This window comes from Suricata suricatta, chromosome 13, assembly GCF_006229205.1.
Source record: "Suricata suricatta isolate VVHF042 chromosome 13, meerkat_22Aug2017_6uvM2_HiC, whole genome shotgun sequence".
Lineage (NCBI taxonomy): Eukaryota > Metazoa > Chordata > Mammalia > Carnivora > Herpestidae > Suricata > Suricata suricatta.
Genome location: NC_043712.1, coordinates 37,632,576 through 37,646,896, shown reverse-complemented (window position 1 = coordinate 37,646,896; position 14,321 = coordinate 37,632,576). Strand labels below are relative to the sequence as shown.

Below are 14,321 nucleotides of genomic sequence, written 5' to 3'. Positions count from 1 at the left end.
GGCGCGGAGAGGAGACGGGATGGAAACAATGATACTGACAAAATTAGAGGGGAAACAAGATATAAATATGTTTGGAAAACTAAAAATAAAATATGTCCAATGCTAAGTAGCAGGTGAGAAGAGATGGAGGGTGGGCACGGTTTCCCAGTATCCTAGGGAAGAACAGAGGTAGAGGGGGGAGGTATTTGTTTAGGCCTGCTTTCCCCAAAGTGTAATTCATAGAATATTCATTGCTTGAGATGGCTCTTGGAATAGCGATCTCAAGTCACTCAAGCTCAGGAATCACTGTGCACTGAGTAGTCTTGGAAGCCGTAATATACGCTAACACACTAAAGGTTCTGCAGAAATGAGCCTGCTTCCCGTTGTTCAATCTGGCATTTTCCAAATGCGTTTGGCCCCTGAACTACTCCATTGCGGAAAGCAAACTTTGGGTGAAGCCCTGCCTGATGCAGTGCCCGGTGTTAGCCAGCACAGCAGTGCCACACTCCCCGAGCCAGCCCGTGTAGTTAGTTGGTCTGCCAGCTGGGACTGGGGCAGGCAAGAGCATGTAACTGGTATTAAACATTCGGAAACCTGGTGTTTGAAAACTGGGAATTACCCATATAAATTATGTCATATGAATTTAAGTTCATGGCTAAATTTCACTGGTCCAATATTTGTTTTGACTTTATGATTGAATGGAGAAGTCTCACATTCACCTAAAATATAACATATCTCTACATTAGCATCCACCCCTCCAGTCTTCCTTGACCTCAGCCACTTAAATTCAAACACTCAGCATCACCACTAACTCTTTCACCCTCTTTTACCCAAGTATATATTGGGTATATAATATAATCTAATTTATATGTTATCTAGATCACAGTTGTCTACTTCAGGCAGATTTGTGAGAGGTCATTAGATGCTTTGAATAATAAGGTCTGATAACACTGTATCTACAGTGTATCACTTATCTACTGGTACAGCTTTCAAAGAGAAGAAGGGAATGTAGCTGGCTCGGCTTGTTTTTAGTAATCCCTACTGGCTCCTGGTGATGGTGGCCTCCTCTTCTAGGCACTCACGGCCACTGTTTAAATAACACTCCTGAATCTCGCCGTGACAAACATATGTTCACTGGCATCAGCCAAATGTTCCTTGATTACAGGGCTTTTCTTAAACAAATACTTGTCAGATTGAAGTGGCCTGGATTTTGTGGCGTATTTACCTACTTTCTCTTACATTCCCAAATATTCTTGTAAGATGACCCACAACTGTCTGGCTGTCTTGCCTGCAGATTTCGCAGGGCCCAAGTCTGTGCCTCACTCGGCCCAGGGACTCAAACAGCCTTGAGGGGTTTGCCTGCCACCTACTCCCCCACCTTGAGCTTCAGTTCCCTTCCAACAGGGCTGTTCTGCTCTTCCCTGCCTGACAGACTCAGCCCTGCCCTGTCACCTCTGCTGCTTTCCTATCCCTATGGTCAATTAATCAATATGCAATGCTCCTTTCTGCATTGAAGTCCCTGTTCACTGGCTCCAGCTGAGAGGCCCAGGTGTCCCTCCAGCTTCTAGAACCTAGTTTACATCCTGGTTCTTCCAGGTCACTGCTCTCTCCTTCCTCTGAGCTTCCAAAGCATTTGGCAGCCGCCATCCAATCACATACTGTTTGGAATCGTTAATAAATTGTTCCCTGGAAGGGTCTCACTTGCCATATTGGGGGTGGACGCTTCAGGACAGACAGCACCGGGACCTTACTTCTTTAGCGTCTCTCTGCAAACAATGCATGGCAGTGCTCAGAAATGACTGACGGACACACTGCTGTTTCCAGCTTCCCTCTGGTCTGAGGAAGTCATACAATGTCCCTCTAAAGGAAGCTGTCAACTGCCCCCAATTTTACTACCTCAAACAGATCCACAATTTATCTTGAAACGAAATGGACAGTAGGCTTTTCAGAAATGGGTATACTGTGTCTCTTCATGTGAATTTCACTGAACCTTGGTATATAGATAGGGTAAAAGTGTTATTCCACATAGCAGGTTACAGTCTCTAAAGATATAAATTTAGTACTTAGAATAAACACACAAAACCCAAGTTATACTCTTAGAAAAATAATGCTTCTCAAACAGACTGGAAATGAGCAAAGTTATTTTTTAAAAACCACATTTTAGATCAATCTGATTCTCCAGGTCATGGTGATGAAGGCTGACATGTCTTCAGCATTAGCTTCCTAAGCACAGCTAAGCTCAACACACACAAATCAGACATGCAGTAAGCAGCTCTCTTTTCTCAGACCCAGCCCAGTACACATGACACTCAGTGGCCTATGAATCAGAGTTTCCCAGCCATTTTGCTGGGGGCAGCATTCAGGCCTGATCTAAGGGTGCTATCTTCTGCAGGGATCCCAGAAAATAGTGAGACTTGATAATCTCAAAGTCACTAAAACTCTGACATTTCAATGAGTGATTTTTGTTTTTGTTTTTTTCTAAAGGAAAATACGCAGCTACCCAAAGACAGGAAATAATCAGTGCTTTACTTTGGGAAAGTTAGGATTGTCACTTTTCTCTCAAAGGAAGGCTACTTCCAGCAAAAAAAAAAAAAAAAAATAACCCAGCGATTACCCTTGCCTAAAGAGCTGACAGCAACAAGCAAGTTGTATGGTATTCAGCTTATCTGCATTAAGGAGGGTGATGGTGGTGGGGCTATAAAATGCCACATCTAGTATCACTGTCTTTCTCTTAGCCCTTATTACTCACATATTTGCACACAGTATGTATGTGCACACATGCGCGTAAACACACATGCACACTCCCTCCCTCACTCCATCTTCACAAACCTCACCTGGTTGATCACATAGATGCCGTAGTCTAACTGCTGACGTTGTAGGATTGGGTGCAAGTAATACAGCCAGTACTTGAGGTGTTCCTGCCGGTTACGGAATGGAATGATGATGGCCACCTTGTGGGGAGAGATGCAGTTCTTGGGGGTGTAGCGGCCGCCCACCTTCACCTCTGGGTTTTGTTTCTCCACAAGCTTTAGGTCCACAGGCATATTAAACTCGATCACCATGGGGCCAACTAGAGAGGTAGAAGGAAGGAGAAGTTAGCAAGCTGTGGGGTTCCCCCAGGCCACAGCCTCAGAAGATATATTCTCCTGAGAGGCAGTGTGGCTGTGGAAAAGGCACTCCTGTCCAGTGCTAGTGTGACCCACCATCCCAAGAAGCCCATCAGTCCCAGGCAAAGCTGGACAGCTGGTCAGTCTAGGAAGCACTCATCTGCCCAAAACCCACTCCCTTGAGATTCTATGTTTCTTGGCTGTAAATGTTTCGAAATGGAGTGATTGCTGCTCAGACTTCCTGAAACGTTGTTGTAAGGATCAGAGAACATGGATGAGAAAGCACTTTCTCAGAAATCCTGAGGTTGAGATCTAACTTTGTCATGTCCCGGCTATGTGGCCTTGGACAAATGACTTCTATTCACTCTCTGTACTTGGCCCAGTTGGAGGCAGGGGAGTGTGTGTGTGTGTGTGTGTGTGTGTGTGTGTGTGTGTGTGTTGTGGAAATAAGCCTCAAATGAGAAGGTAGCAAGGAGGAGCATGAGTAAACTATATCTCAGGAAGGTACCTGATGCACAGATTAAAAAAAAAAAAAAAACCCTCCAGGGTGGCTCAGTCAGTTAAGCATCTGATTCTTGGTTTTGGCTCAGTTCATGATCTCGTGGTTTGTGAGTTCAAGCCCCACATAGGCTCTGTGTGGATGGCATGGAGCCTGCTTGGGATTCTGTCTCCTCTCTCTGCCCCTCCCCTGCTTGCTTTCTATCTCTCTCTCAAAATAAGTAAGAATAAACTTAAAAAAAAAAAAAGTCTCCAGAGGTAGGGACTCGAGGAACGAGGAACTGAGACCCCAGAGCAGACTAAGGGGAAGAGAGAAGAAAGATAAAAAGCACATCAAAGAAGCATGCTTGGTAAACACAAGAAATGGAGTAACAAAGGGAATGAAGAAGGGAGGAAAAGTCAGAGAGGACTCCCAAGTTTCCAGCCTGGATGAATACTACTCCAGATGAGAGAAATAAGTTCCTAAGAGCTCTTGGCTTAGAAGAAAAAAAAAAAAAATCGATGAGACATGGATAGATTTTGACGTAATGGTAGGTTACAAGTAGAGGGAGAGGCAAAGGTCAAGATCCAGATACACACATGGAAGTCCTAAGTCTCCTAAGGTGGAGCCAGGAGAGGACTGCACTCCTCAGTGGGGAACCGCCTCTCGTGTGTGGATGATGAGGGCAGGGAAAAGATGAGAGGCCCAGGGATGCACGGGGATCCTGGGACAGAGTCATTACTCAAACCTAGGGCCCCAGTATTCCCAGTAGGCCAGATTCTCTCAAAGTAGGTTCCAGGAAACTCTAATTCCGGGAAGATGCTCAATAGAAGAACATGTTCCCTAGTCTCAAGTAAGTCTGGGAATCTTGCATACTGAACCTTGCTTCTGGAAAGTATGAGGCTCATCAAAGGCTCTGAGAAGTTGTGCCATCAAGAAACCCCCTTCATTTTATTTAACCCACTGTTTCCCAAATTTATTTGGCCATAAAACCACCCTGCCAGGGAACACATTTGAGAACTGTTACTCTACTGTAACCAGCTTCACCTGTGAAGCCAACTCGCCACAGGAACAGAGGAAACTACAGAAGAGCAGTGAGGATGCTGACCACAAACTGGGAGCAGGTTCACCTGGAATACCCTGGCGGGACCCGCCCAAGGCCCAGGTCGAGGCCTGGGTGCCCTATTTATCAACATGAGGCACTCCGAGCACCCCTCATCCCCAGAGATCACTCATCCTCCTGAGACGAACCCCAGAAAAGACGTGACTCTTACTCCTCCTGTTGGTCAGCAGGTGCGGACTCCCCATCTCCTCTTCCCTAGCATCCCCTGGTACTTCGCACCTTTGCCTCCCTCCAGTGTTGACTCAGTTCCATCGGCACAGGACCCATTCCCATTCGCTTATTTTCTTCTTTTTTAAAAAGAAGTTTATTGATTTTGAGAGACAAAGTGAGCATGAGCAGGGGAGGGGCAAAAAGAGAGGGAGAAAAAGGAAGAGAGAGAAACCCAAGCAGGCCCCGGCACGAGGCTCGAACCCACAAACCATGAGATCATACCCTGAGTTGAAGTCAGATGCTTAACTGACTGAGCCACCCAGGCACCCCTTGTTTATTTTCTTCTGAGATGCAGATCTGATATCACTTTCCCGATACAAAAACCCTGATGGCTCAAAGGCCATGAAGTCTTTGACAGAGTAAGGCCAGACCTCTTAGTGTGGCACCAAAGCCCTTCAGTCTCAGCTCTACCTCCCTTCCCATTCCAATAAAGCATGCCTATGTCCACACTTTTTCTTTGCCAGAAACGCCTTTCCTTCTTTCCTCTAACAACCAGACTTTTGTATTAAGAGACAGACCAGAATCTTAAAATTAAAGCCCCAATCTGGCTTCATCCTTTTGCTCTCTTCCTTACCAAAGCTCAGACAGCAGAACTCTGGGAGGCCCTGCTGCACAATGCACATGTGAAAAACATGAAAAGAAGATTTGCGTTGGGCTCCTCTCACTTCAGAGGGCCCCAAAGCATCTGCAAGCTTCCAGCCCCACCCCACCTTTGGTTCTGAAGATGCTGCTAAACATAACTCCATTTTCGGGAACCCAAGAAACATCTGGACTGTCACCCTGCCAACTTGTTCACACCTTCTGAAACCAACCCAGAAGACAGGAATTCACACGTGGTCTGCCCAGGTTCCCTACACAAGACACCTGCAGGTTGGAGGGCATCTCATTTTTGCCCATTCAGGGCTTGCAAAAACGTGGTCCTCAGGGAGCTTCCTGGACAGGAGAAAGGCGGCCTGTGCACCGGCTCAGCTCCCCCAGTGACTTGCGGGCTGATCTTTAGGCAAGGACCACCCACTCTTAGGACCGCTTTCCCCCTTGCAGACTGCAGGGACTGGAACGCAACCTGCACCAAAATGAACTCTTAACCAGTCCCACCACTGTCATCACTAGGGCCAAACCTGCTTCTGCTCCAGGGTTTTCTCGGCAACAGACGCCACTATCCACCCAATCTGGGAGCTGATAAGCTAGGTGGTCCGTCTTCTATTTCTCCTCCGCTCCCCCAAAACCAGCACACTCACCCGCTCACACACAGGAGGTGTCAACGGTGTGTGACAATCCACGGGAGCCAAAGTGAGTGCCACACCAGAGTCTTCTGAAGCGTTTAATGCCAACTTTTCCTATGGTATGTGTCGAAGTCACTTCCAATTTGTTTTAGTCAGTACTTTCTGGGCACCTACTGTGTGCCAGAATTTGCACCAGGTTGGGGAGGGGGTGGTGACAGCAATAGGCAAGATGGCTTCTGACTTGAAGGAGCTCCCTGCTGAGGGCGTGAGAACCTAAGCAAAAACCACCCTGGTTCACCACTGTCTCAGGGATACTCCTCCAATGGCTTCATGCAGAGCTTTAATCAACAGCCTCTTGTCACTCTACTGCTCCTGTTGCTGGGGACAACCACATCACGTCTGCAATGCATCCAGAGCACCCTCGTCCCCAATCCTGCTACCCTGGTCAATTCTTTCCCCATTTGCTTTCTCTGAAGGCTCCACAGCTCTGAGCCCTGTGCCTCACGCCTGAGACTGGTCAGTCCTCAGCACTCAGTAGCGGCTGCAGACCTGGAGCCAAACACCTCCTGGGTCCAGTGGCAGTGAGGAGGCCTCTCTGAGTGCCCTGCACACCCCCTTACCACGCTGCAGGGGTGGTCCTCCGTGGCACGCCTGGCTCTGTCCTAGTGAGAAAACACAGAGAGCTCAGACTCCAGGAAGGCAGTGACCAGCTCTGCCTCGAACTACAACAAACTGCTATCAGGTCTCAGAGTCACTGCCGGGGCCTCAGAGAGGGGCGAGAGGAGGGAGCAGAGGGCTGAGGGCTTCACGACCGTCTGCAGGCTGAGCCAAGGCTCCCTTGCTGTGCGGCACATGGCATGTGCTACCACAGGCCATGGGCCCCGCTGGGCTGGCTTGTGTGTTTTCTTGGCTCTGGGAGCTGGAAGCAGGGTTACGTAAGCAGCTGAGCAGATGTGAGCCTGTCCTTGGCTCCCCCGGCTAAAGCCCCGCCACGTGGGCCTCTCGGCTGGGAGTCCAGGTCATGGCCTTGCATGTAAGGCGCTCAATAACTTCAATGTGTGAGCTCAACTCAGACAAATTCCGCCGCTCCCTTGCCCGGCACGGCAAACCCAAACACACGCGTGCCCCTCCGTCGAAGCCCTGCTAATCTAGAGCCAACCCAGCACCGCCTCCCTCCCTCACTTTCATGCTGGCAGAGCCACCAGTTCATTCCTCTTACCTCAGCAAAAACAGGCTGGAACATCTAGTTACCACTTCCCAACTGACTGGCCAACAGCTCAAGATACAATCCTTGGCTAGACGCCGGGGCTGTGACAATGTTTCACCAGCCAGTGATTATACAGTAAAAGTAAAGACAAGGTACGTTGTTCTTCATCAAAGTAAATGTAATCAAAGTACTGAAAGTGTCCCTTTCCCAATAAGCAAGTGTCTTCCAAAGTGAAGATTTCAGGGGCGCCTGGGTGGCTCAGTGAGTCGAGCATGTGACTTTTGATTTCAGCTCAGGTCATGATCCCAGGATCCCAGGATCAAGCTCTGTGTCAGGCTCTGCACTGAGCGTGGAGCCTGCTTAAGATTCTCTCTGCCTCTGCCCCTCCCCAGCTCGCGCGCGCGTGCTCGCTCGCTCTCTCTCTCTCTCTCTCTCTCAAGTAAAAATCAATAAACAAAATGAAGACTTCAAAACATACAACTCAGTGACCAGAAAACAGGAATAATCTAGTCCTAATGCTGACTTGATAGGTCTTAGGTACACCACACACTCAACACAATTTCGACACCCACTATTCTTTCTGCCAACTCACCACCCAAGCCACTATTAGACTCCAGGGACGGAAATGCTTTTTCAGCAGGAAGCAGAACACATTTGTGGTCTCAGAACCCTGCATTTGGGGGCACAGAGAAAAACAACTCATTTGCTCAAAAAATAAAGTAGCCTACCAGAGGAGGCCTACAAAGCAGGGCCCAGGTGGCCAAGAGGAGACTGGACTAATTGAAAACAGTGGCATTAGTTGCTCCTCTCTCTCTGTGCTTAGAAGTGGCCCTGCCACGTGCCTGAACAACCACACTTTGTAGCCTTCCAAAAATATGATCTGAAAGTGACCTGGCCATCAACGAACCATCCATGAAGCATCCACATTGGTGACACTGGCCTTTCTTACACCCTGCCCTCTCCCCATTAAATTCCCACCCAATCTTCAAATAAAGGCCAAGTACTCCTTTTATATTTAAGTATATTTTTTAAATTATAACTTTTTATTTGAGAGAAAGAGATTGAGAATCTTTTTTTTTTTAATGTTTTATTTACTTTTGAGACAGAGAGAAACAGAGCATGAGCAGGGGAGGGGCAGAGAGAGAGGGAGACATAGCATCGGAAGCAGGCTCTAGGCTCTGGGCTGTCAGCACAGAGCCTGATGCAGGGCTCGAACCCACGAACATGAGATCATGACCTGAGCTGAAGTCAGAGGCTTAACCGACTGAACCACCCAGGCGCCCCTATTTAAGTTTGTTTTTAAAGGTTTGTTGTTGTTGCTGTTGTTGTTGTTCTACTAGTCTCCACATCCAACATGGAGCTCACCACTCTGAGATCAGGAATTGTATCCTCTTCTGACTGAGCCAGCCAGGCACCTCAAAGCCAAGTACTCTTATTTGCTACTGCACTGGCTTTTTTTTTTTTAATGTTATTTATTTTAACAGGGAGATAGAGAACGTGAGTAGAGGATGGACAGAGAGAGAGAGAGAGAGAGAGAGAGACAGAATCTAAAGCAGACTCTAGGTTCCGAGCTATCAGCAGAGAGCCCAATGTGGGGCTCAAAGTGCTTAACTGACTGAGCCACCCAGGCGCCCCTGCACTGGCTTTCAAAATGCTGGTGAGGTTTCCTTCTATTGCAGAGGTTCAAACTGTGGAGTGCAAGAGGAATCATTTGGGAAAGCACATAAAACTACAGATTCTTGGCTCCTGCTCCCCAGAGTTCCTGATCTGGTAAGTCTGGGACTGCGGCCAGGACTCTACATTTTAATAAGTACTATCTAGATAATTTTAATGCAGGTTCCTGGACTGTATTTGAGAAATGGTGGTTTGCAGGTTCATTCATTGACCACCACCCGTTTCTCACTCCCATAAAGCTCTTTAAGAGCGGGTACCAGGAAAAACAATCTACACTCAGGAACTACTGTGTATATCTGCTGTTTGATAATATCATGTAACAGAACATGTTTCACTTTTGGTTTTTACAATGGAACAGATATAATAACTATGTTGGGCTCTAAGGTAATTAATATCTACATTTTAACTCTTCTCCAGGATTTAACTTCCTAAGTCACATTTTCTCTTTTTCTGATTTTTATTTATACCTGTCTTTTCTATGGTGTGTATCCCTATACATCAAAAACCTTTGTGGGAGCACCTGGGTGGCTCATTTGGTTAAGCATCTGACTTTGGCTCAGGTCATGATCTCATGGTGCGAGTTTGAGCCCGGCATTGGGCTCTGCATGGATGGTGTGGAGTCTGCTTTGGATTCTCTTTCTCTTTGCCCCCTCCCCTCGTGCATATGTGCACACACTCTCTCATTCTCAGAATAAACTTTAAAAAAAAGAAAAAAACCTTGGAAAGAAATAAAGTAACAATCCTTCAAAGTTCAAACCAAATGTCATCTGTTCTTCAAAGCTTTCCCTGAGCCCCTTGGACCAATCAGTCCCTGCTCTAGATGCCCACAGCACAACACCCTTTCCAAATAAACATTACAACCTTTAAAAGCCTACACTGGAGCCCTCTGGCATGAGGGCACCAGTCTGTCTACCCGCTCCCTCCATTAGACCCTCCTCTCCTTGAGGGCAAAGGTTATGTCCTGTTCCCTTTTGTACTTGGGACAGCTTCTGATAGAGTAGGACCCATAAATGTCTGCTGACTCACACAGTTCTTATGCAACTCTGAGTTTAAAAAGAGAGCTAACAGAGCAGGAACCCTCCTGCTTTTGGTGGTAGAGAATATAGACTGTTATCCTAATGACACATCTATGACCAAGGCAACCGGGGCCAAAAACAGTCTCCTTCCTAGGCTCTAAATATGCCTTTTGTGTCCAGTTATAGCACCTGATTCATGATCTATAGGCACAGGCCCCACCCTCCATTTAAAAATGAGTTTCCTCCAGGTTCTTGGCCTGTAATTTGAGATTCTGTGGCAGTGGACAAGCCTAACCTAATGAAAACATTGCATTTCCTCATCTAAACCTCACACCGCCACATCAAACAGGCTCTTCACCAACTAACAGTTGTTCCTTACGAGAATAACCCCAAAATTCAGTCTGATGTGGGTCATGAGATCACCAGAAAAGCCTTGAGTGGTCACTTAATCCAGGATTCTGTCACCAAGAGTACCAAGGCCTAAATCTACAGGAATAAAGCCAAAGTCAGATTCTATCACCTTGAAGCATCAGGATCTACCTCAAATCGGAACTCTGAAGAGCCCTGGCAGACCAGGGCCAGAGGGATCTTAAGAATTCTGTTTCAGGGACGCCTGACTGGTTTAGCTGGTAGAGCATGTGACTCTTGATCTCAGAATCCTAAGTTCAAGCCCTGCATAGAACTTTTAAAAATTAAATAAAAGAGAGGAGAAAAAAGGTAGAAAAAATTTTAAAGAATTATATTTCCACTCCAGGGTTGCACATGAAGGAAAATGAAGGACAGAGGGATTGACATACTTTCTCGAGGACACTCTTGGATTAAGACACACACACACACACACACACACACACACACACACACACACGCATGCACGCACGCACACACAAAGCCATCCTTAAGAGAGAATGTCAAAAATTCTAAACAAAAGACCTGAGTTAAAAAGGCAAATGCCCATAAAAGTCTAGTCTAAAGAGACAAAAAGTGGTTGCTTATGGCCCGGGGTGAGATAGGAGATTAAATGTAAATGAGGGCTCTTATTGGGTGATGGAAAATTTTTTCTACTGTTTTTTATTTATTTTTGAGAGAGAGAGAGAGACAGCATGAGCAGGGGAGGGTCAGAGAGAGAGGGAGATACAGAATCTGAAGCAGGCTCCAGGTTCTGAGCTAGCTGTCAGCACAGAGCCCGATGCGGGGCTTGAACCCACAAACCATGAGATCATGACCTGAGCCAAAGCCGGACGCTTAACCAACTGAGCCACCTAGGCGCCCGGGTGATGGAAATTTCTAAAACTAGATTATGATGATGGATGCATAGCTTTATTAAGTCACTAAAAATAATTTAATTAAATCCTTAAAACAGGTGGGTTTTATGTATGATATGTAAATGATGCCTCAATTAAATTGTTAAAAAAAAAAGTCACCATCACTTAGAGCATCTGTAAAACTTTAAAACTACCTGACAGTGACCAGAAAAGTCAGAGGTCTTTCCAGGATTTTATCTAGCATCAAGGCAAGGCTTATCCTTAACAACCAATAATAAAGGTGCTTTTTATCATCAAAAAAAAAAAAAGTCATCATTCTTTTCCCCTCATTAATCCTTTAGGGATCTGATGTTCATGGATGCATCTATACAGTAGACACCACATGTCGCTCTACTTTCTCTTTGCTGTGCCCATTGAGATTGTCTCAGAATCCTCCTTAACCTAGGGTTCCAGAGAGCCACTAACTGATACAAGTGGCCTAAAAGTGAATCTTATTTTGACCTGACTGGTCAAACTCTTCTCTATACTATACGTGGTCATGGCTCTGGAAATGAGGGAGTCGGGAGAAGCAAGGACAGAGCACTGGGCAACCTCAGGGAGGCCCCCGAACTGGGAGTGACAGCACACTTCTGTCCCAGGGTGACCCGAGGAGAAAGTTTCCACCCTTAGTGAAACCACAGAGATGTAAGGTCCTGAGGTCAAGAAACTGTGCGGAGGACCACAGGCTTTTAAAGCCCCGTAAACAGGCTTCCCAGTGTTGTCCTCGAGGGAAAGCCATCCCAGGAGGAATTTCTGTTTTGTTTGGTCCTGGTCCAAAAGCAGAGTTCCTCCTCACTCAGCTCTTCTCCTCCTGGCTTCCCGCCCTCTGGGGGAATTTGTGGAAATTCTGCAAAGTGCTCCTGCCCACAGTTACCACTACCAGGAAAGGCTGGCAAGTAAATTTGCCTGGAAATTCTGTTAACCCCAGGAGGATCTGGGGACATATCTCTCATCTTAGAACTAGAACACTTCTGCAAGAAAAGATAGGAGCTTCTCAGAAAGGATTTGAATGACTTAAGGCCTGGTGTTTTATTTTAAGACCTTCCCCTCCAGACTGAGGCCGTCTTCCTGTCTCATCTGGGTACTCCGCTCTGAGCCTGGAGCCAGTCACCAGTCACCCAGTCACCAGCAGGTAGCCCAGAGCCTGCCACTTGAGCACTCCAGGCCTGGGACGACAGAAGCCACACTTGCCTCCATTCCTCAGGATTACCCTCCCTTCCTCAGGATGCTGGGGGGAGAACACTTGGCTCTGCACCTTCTGAGGTGATTTGTTAGAAATGATACAGAAATGTGACACACAGTTGTACAGGAACCAAACTCCATTCCCAAGAGAAGCAGCATGGTAGAAAGAGGCTCAAATCCCCGCTCTACCGCCAAAGGGCCACAGGCACTTAGCCTTGTCGGTGACAGCAGTGCCTCATACACAGCAGACCTACAGCATACATGTGCTGAATAAATGACCGACACTTACATGCAGGCCTCACATTCTAAGAGGTAACGTCACTCTTAGTACATACAACTCAATAAGAGACTCAGGTGTCATAAAAAGACACTGTTTGCTGAAGAGAACTGGCTGAGTTCAGCTATACTAGAATGTTTAAAATGTGGAGGAACGAAGGGTATTAACATGGTTATAGAAGAAGAATTAATTCTGAGAGACCACACAAAAAGGAAACAGTCTATATTCAAAAAAAAAAGATAGCATGGGCAAAGTCAACAAATAAAGGACAGATTCAGATGCAGAATCTGCAATCTCCGGGACCAGCAAGGGATTAATATCTAGCATGTTTAATGAACTCCTGCATATCATCAAAAATAAAAATGCTGGGGTGCCTGGGTGGCTCAATTGGTTAAGCATCTGACTTTGCCTCAGGTCATGATCTCACAGTTTGTGGGTTCGGGCCCTGCATCAGGCTCTGTGCTGACAGCTCGGAGCCTGGAGCCTGCTTGATTCTGTGTGTGTGTGTCTCTCTCTGCCCCTTCCCTGCTTGCGCGCTCTCTCTCTCTCCTTCAAAGATAAATAAACATTAAAAAAAAAAAAGAAAAAAAAGAAAGAAAACTGTTAAGAGGGGCGGGGGGGGGGGCGCAGAGAGCACAGGCAAATGATTATCATGAATAAGCAATTTACCAAAGAAGAAACCCGACGGCCATCAAGCATATGAAGAAATGCCCATACTCATTTGTCATCAGAGAAAAGCATGTTAAAACAAGAACTATCCCAGCACATCAATTCACTTGGCAAAAATTAGTTTAGGAAGCTGGTTAATTAATGCCAAGTATTTGTTGGAAGGACAGAGATGCTTAAGTTCCACAGGTGGAAACATAAATGATGGGTAGCCATTCTGGAGTGGTATCTAGCACTGCCACATCAATACAAATACACACACACAGGTGTATCAAGGACACGAAGCCTGTTCCTTCCAGATGTACTTGTGAAGACAGTGTTGAAGGCAGTGTGGGAGTCTATCATTAAGAGAGAGAAAATCGGGATGAACATCATGGACACTAGATGTACACATAGCAACATGGATGGATCTGAAAAACCTGGGGCCCAGTTCTCGGTTTCTAAGTGCCATTCTCTACTAAAAAGAACTAGGGCTTGTTGGAGAAGTAGCTGGTTCCACAGCTCAGTCAGGGAATAAACAAGAGGACCCTTGATCATCTTGCTGTGCCTAAAAGAAAGTGCTTGAAGACTGATGGGATATGTCAAAAAGACACAGGAACCAGCCTAGCGGGGACCTCACTGACCAAATCTGGACAATCTGAGCATCAAAATAAATAATGATAGTAAAGGATTATGAGCTATCGAGTAAAGTAAGAATCTATAAGTCTGCACTGATATATGAAGTAACAGGGGAGAAGGGAAAGCTCTTCCTTACACGTGGTGTGCAAACTGGCAAACTGGTGTGGCCATTCTGGAAAACAGTAAGGAGGTTCCTCCAAAAGTTACAAATAGAACTACCCTGATATCCAGCAATGCCACTACTAGGTGTTCACCCAAAG

General features: G+C 46.4%; 1 protein-coding gene across 2 annotated transcripts in view; it reads right to left on the bottom strand.

Annotated features, from left to right (window-relative positions):
* Positions 1-14,321, bottom strand: part of B4GALT1 (beta-1,4-galactosyltransferase 1) — a 50,792-nt gene that overhangs the window by 20,918 nt on the left and 15,553 nt on the right. For both annotated transcript variants that reach the window (XM_029919742.1, XM_029919743.1), the window contains one exon: positions 2,814-3,049. In XM_029919742.1, the coding sequence (XP_029775602.1) occupies positions 2,814-3,049 (236 nt within the window). The remainder of the gene's footprint in view (positions 1-2,813; positions 3,050-14,321) is intronic.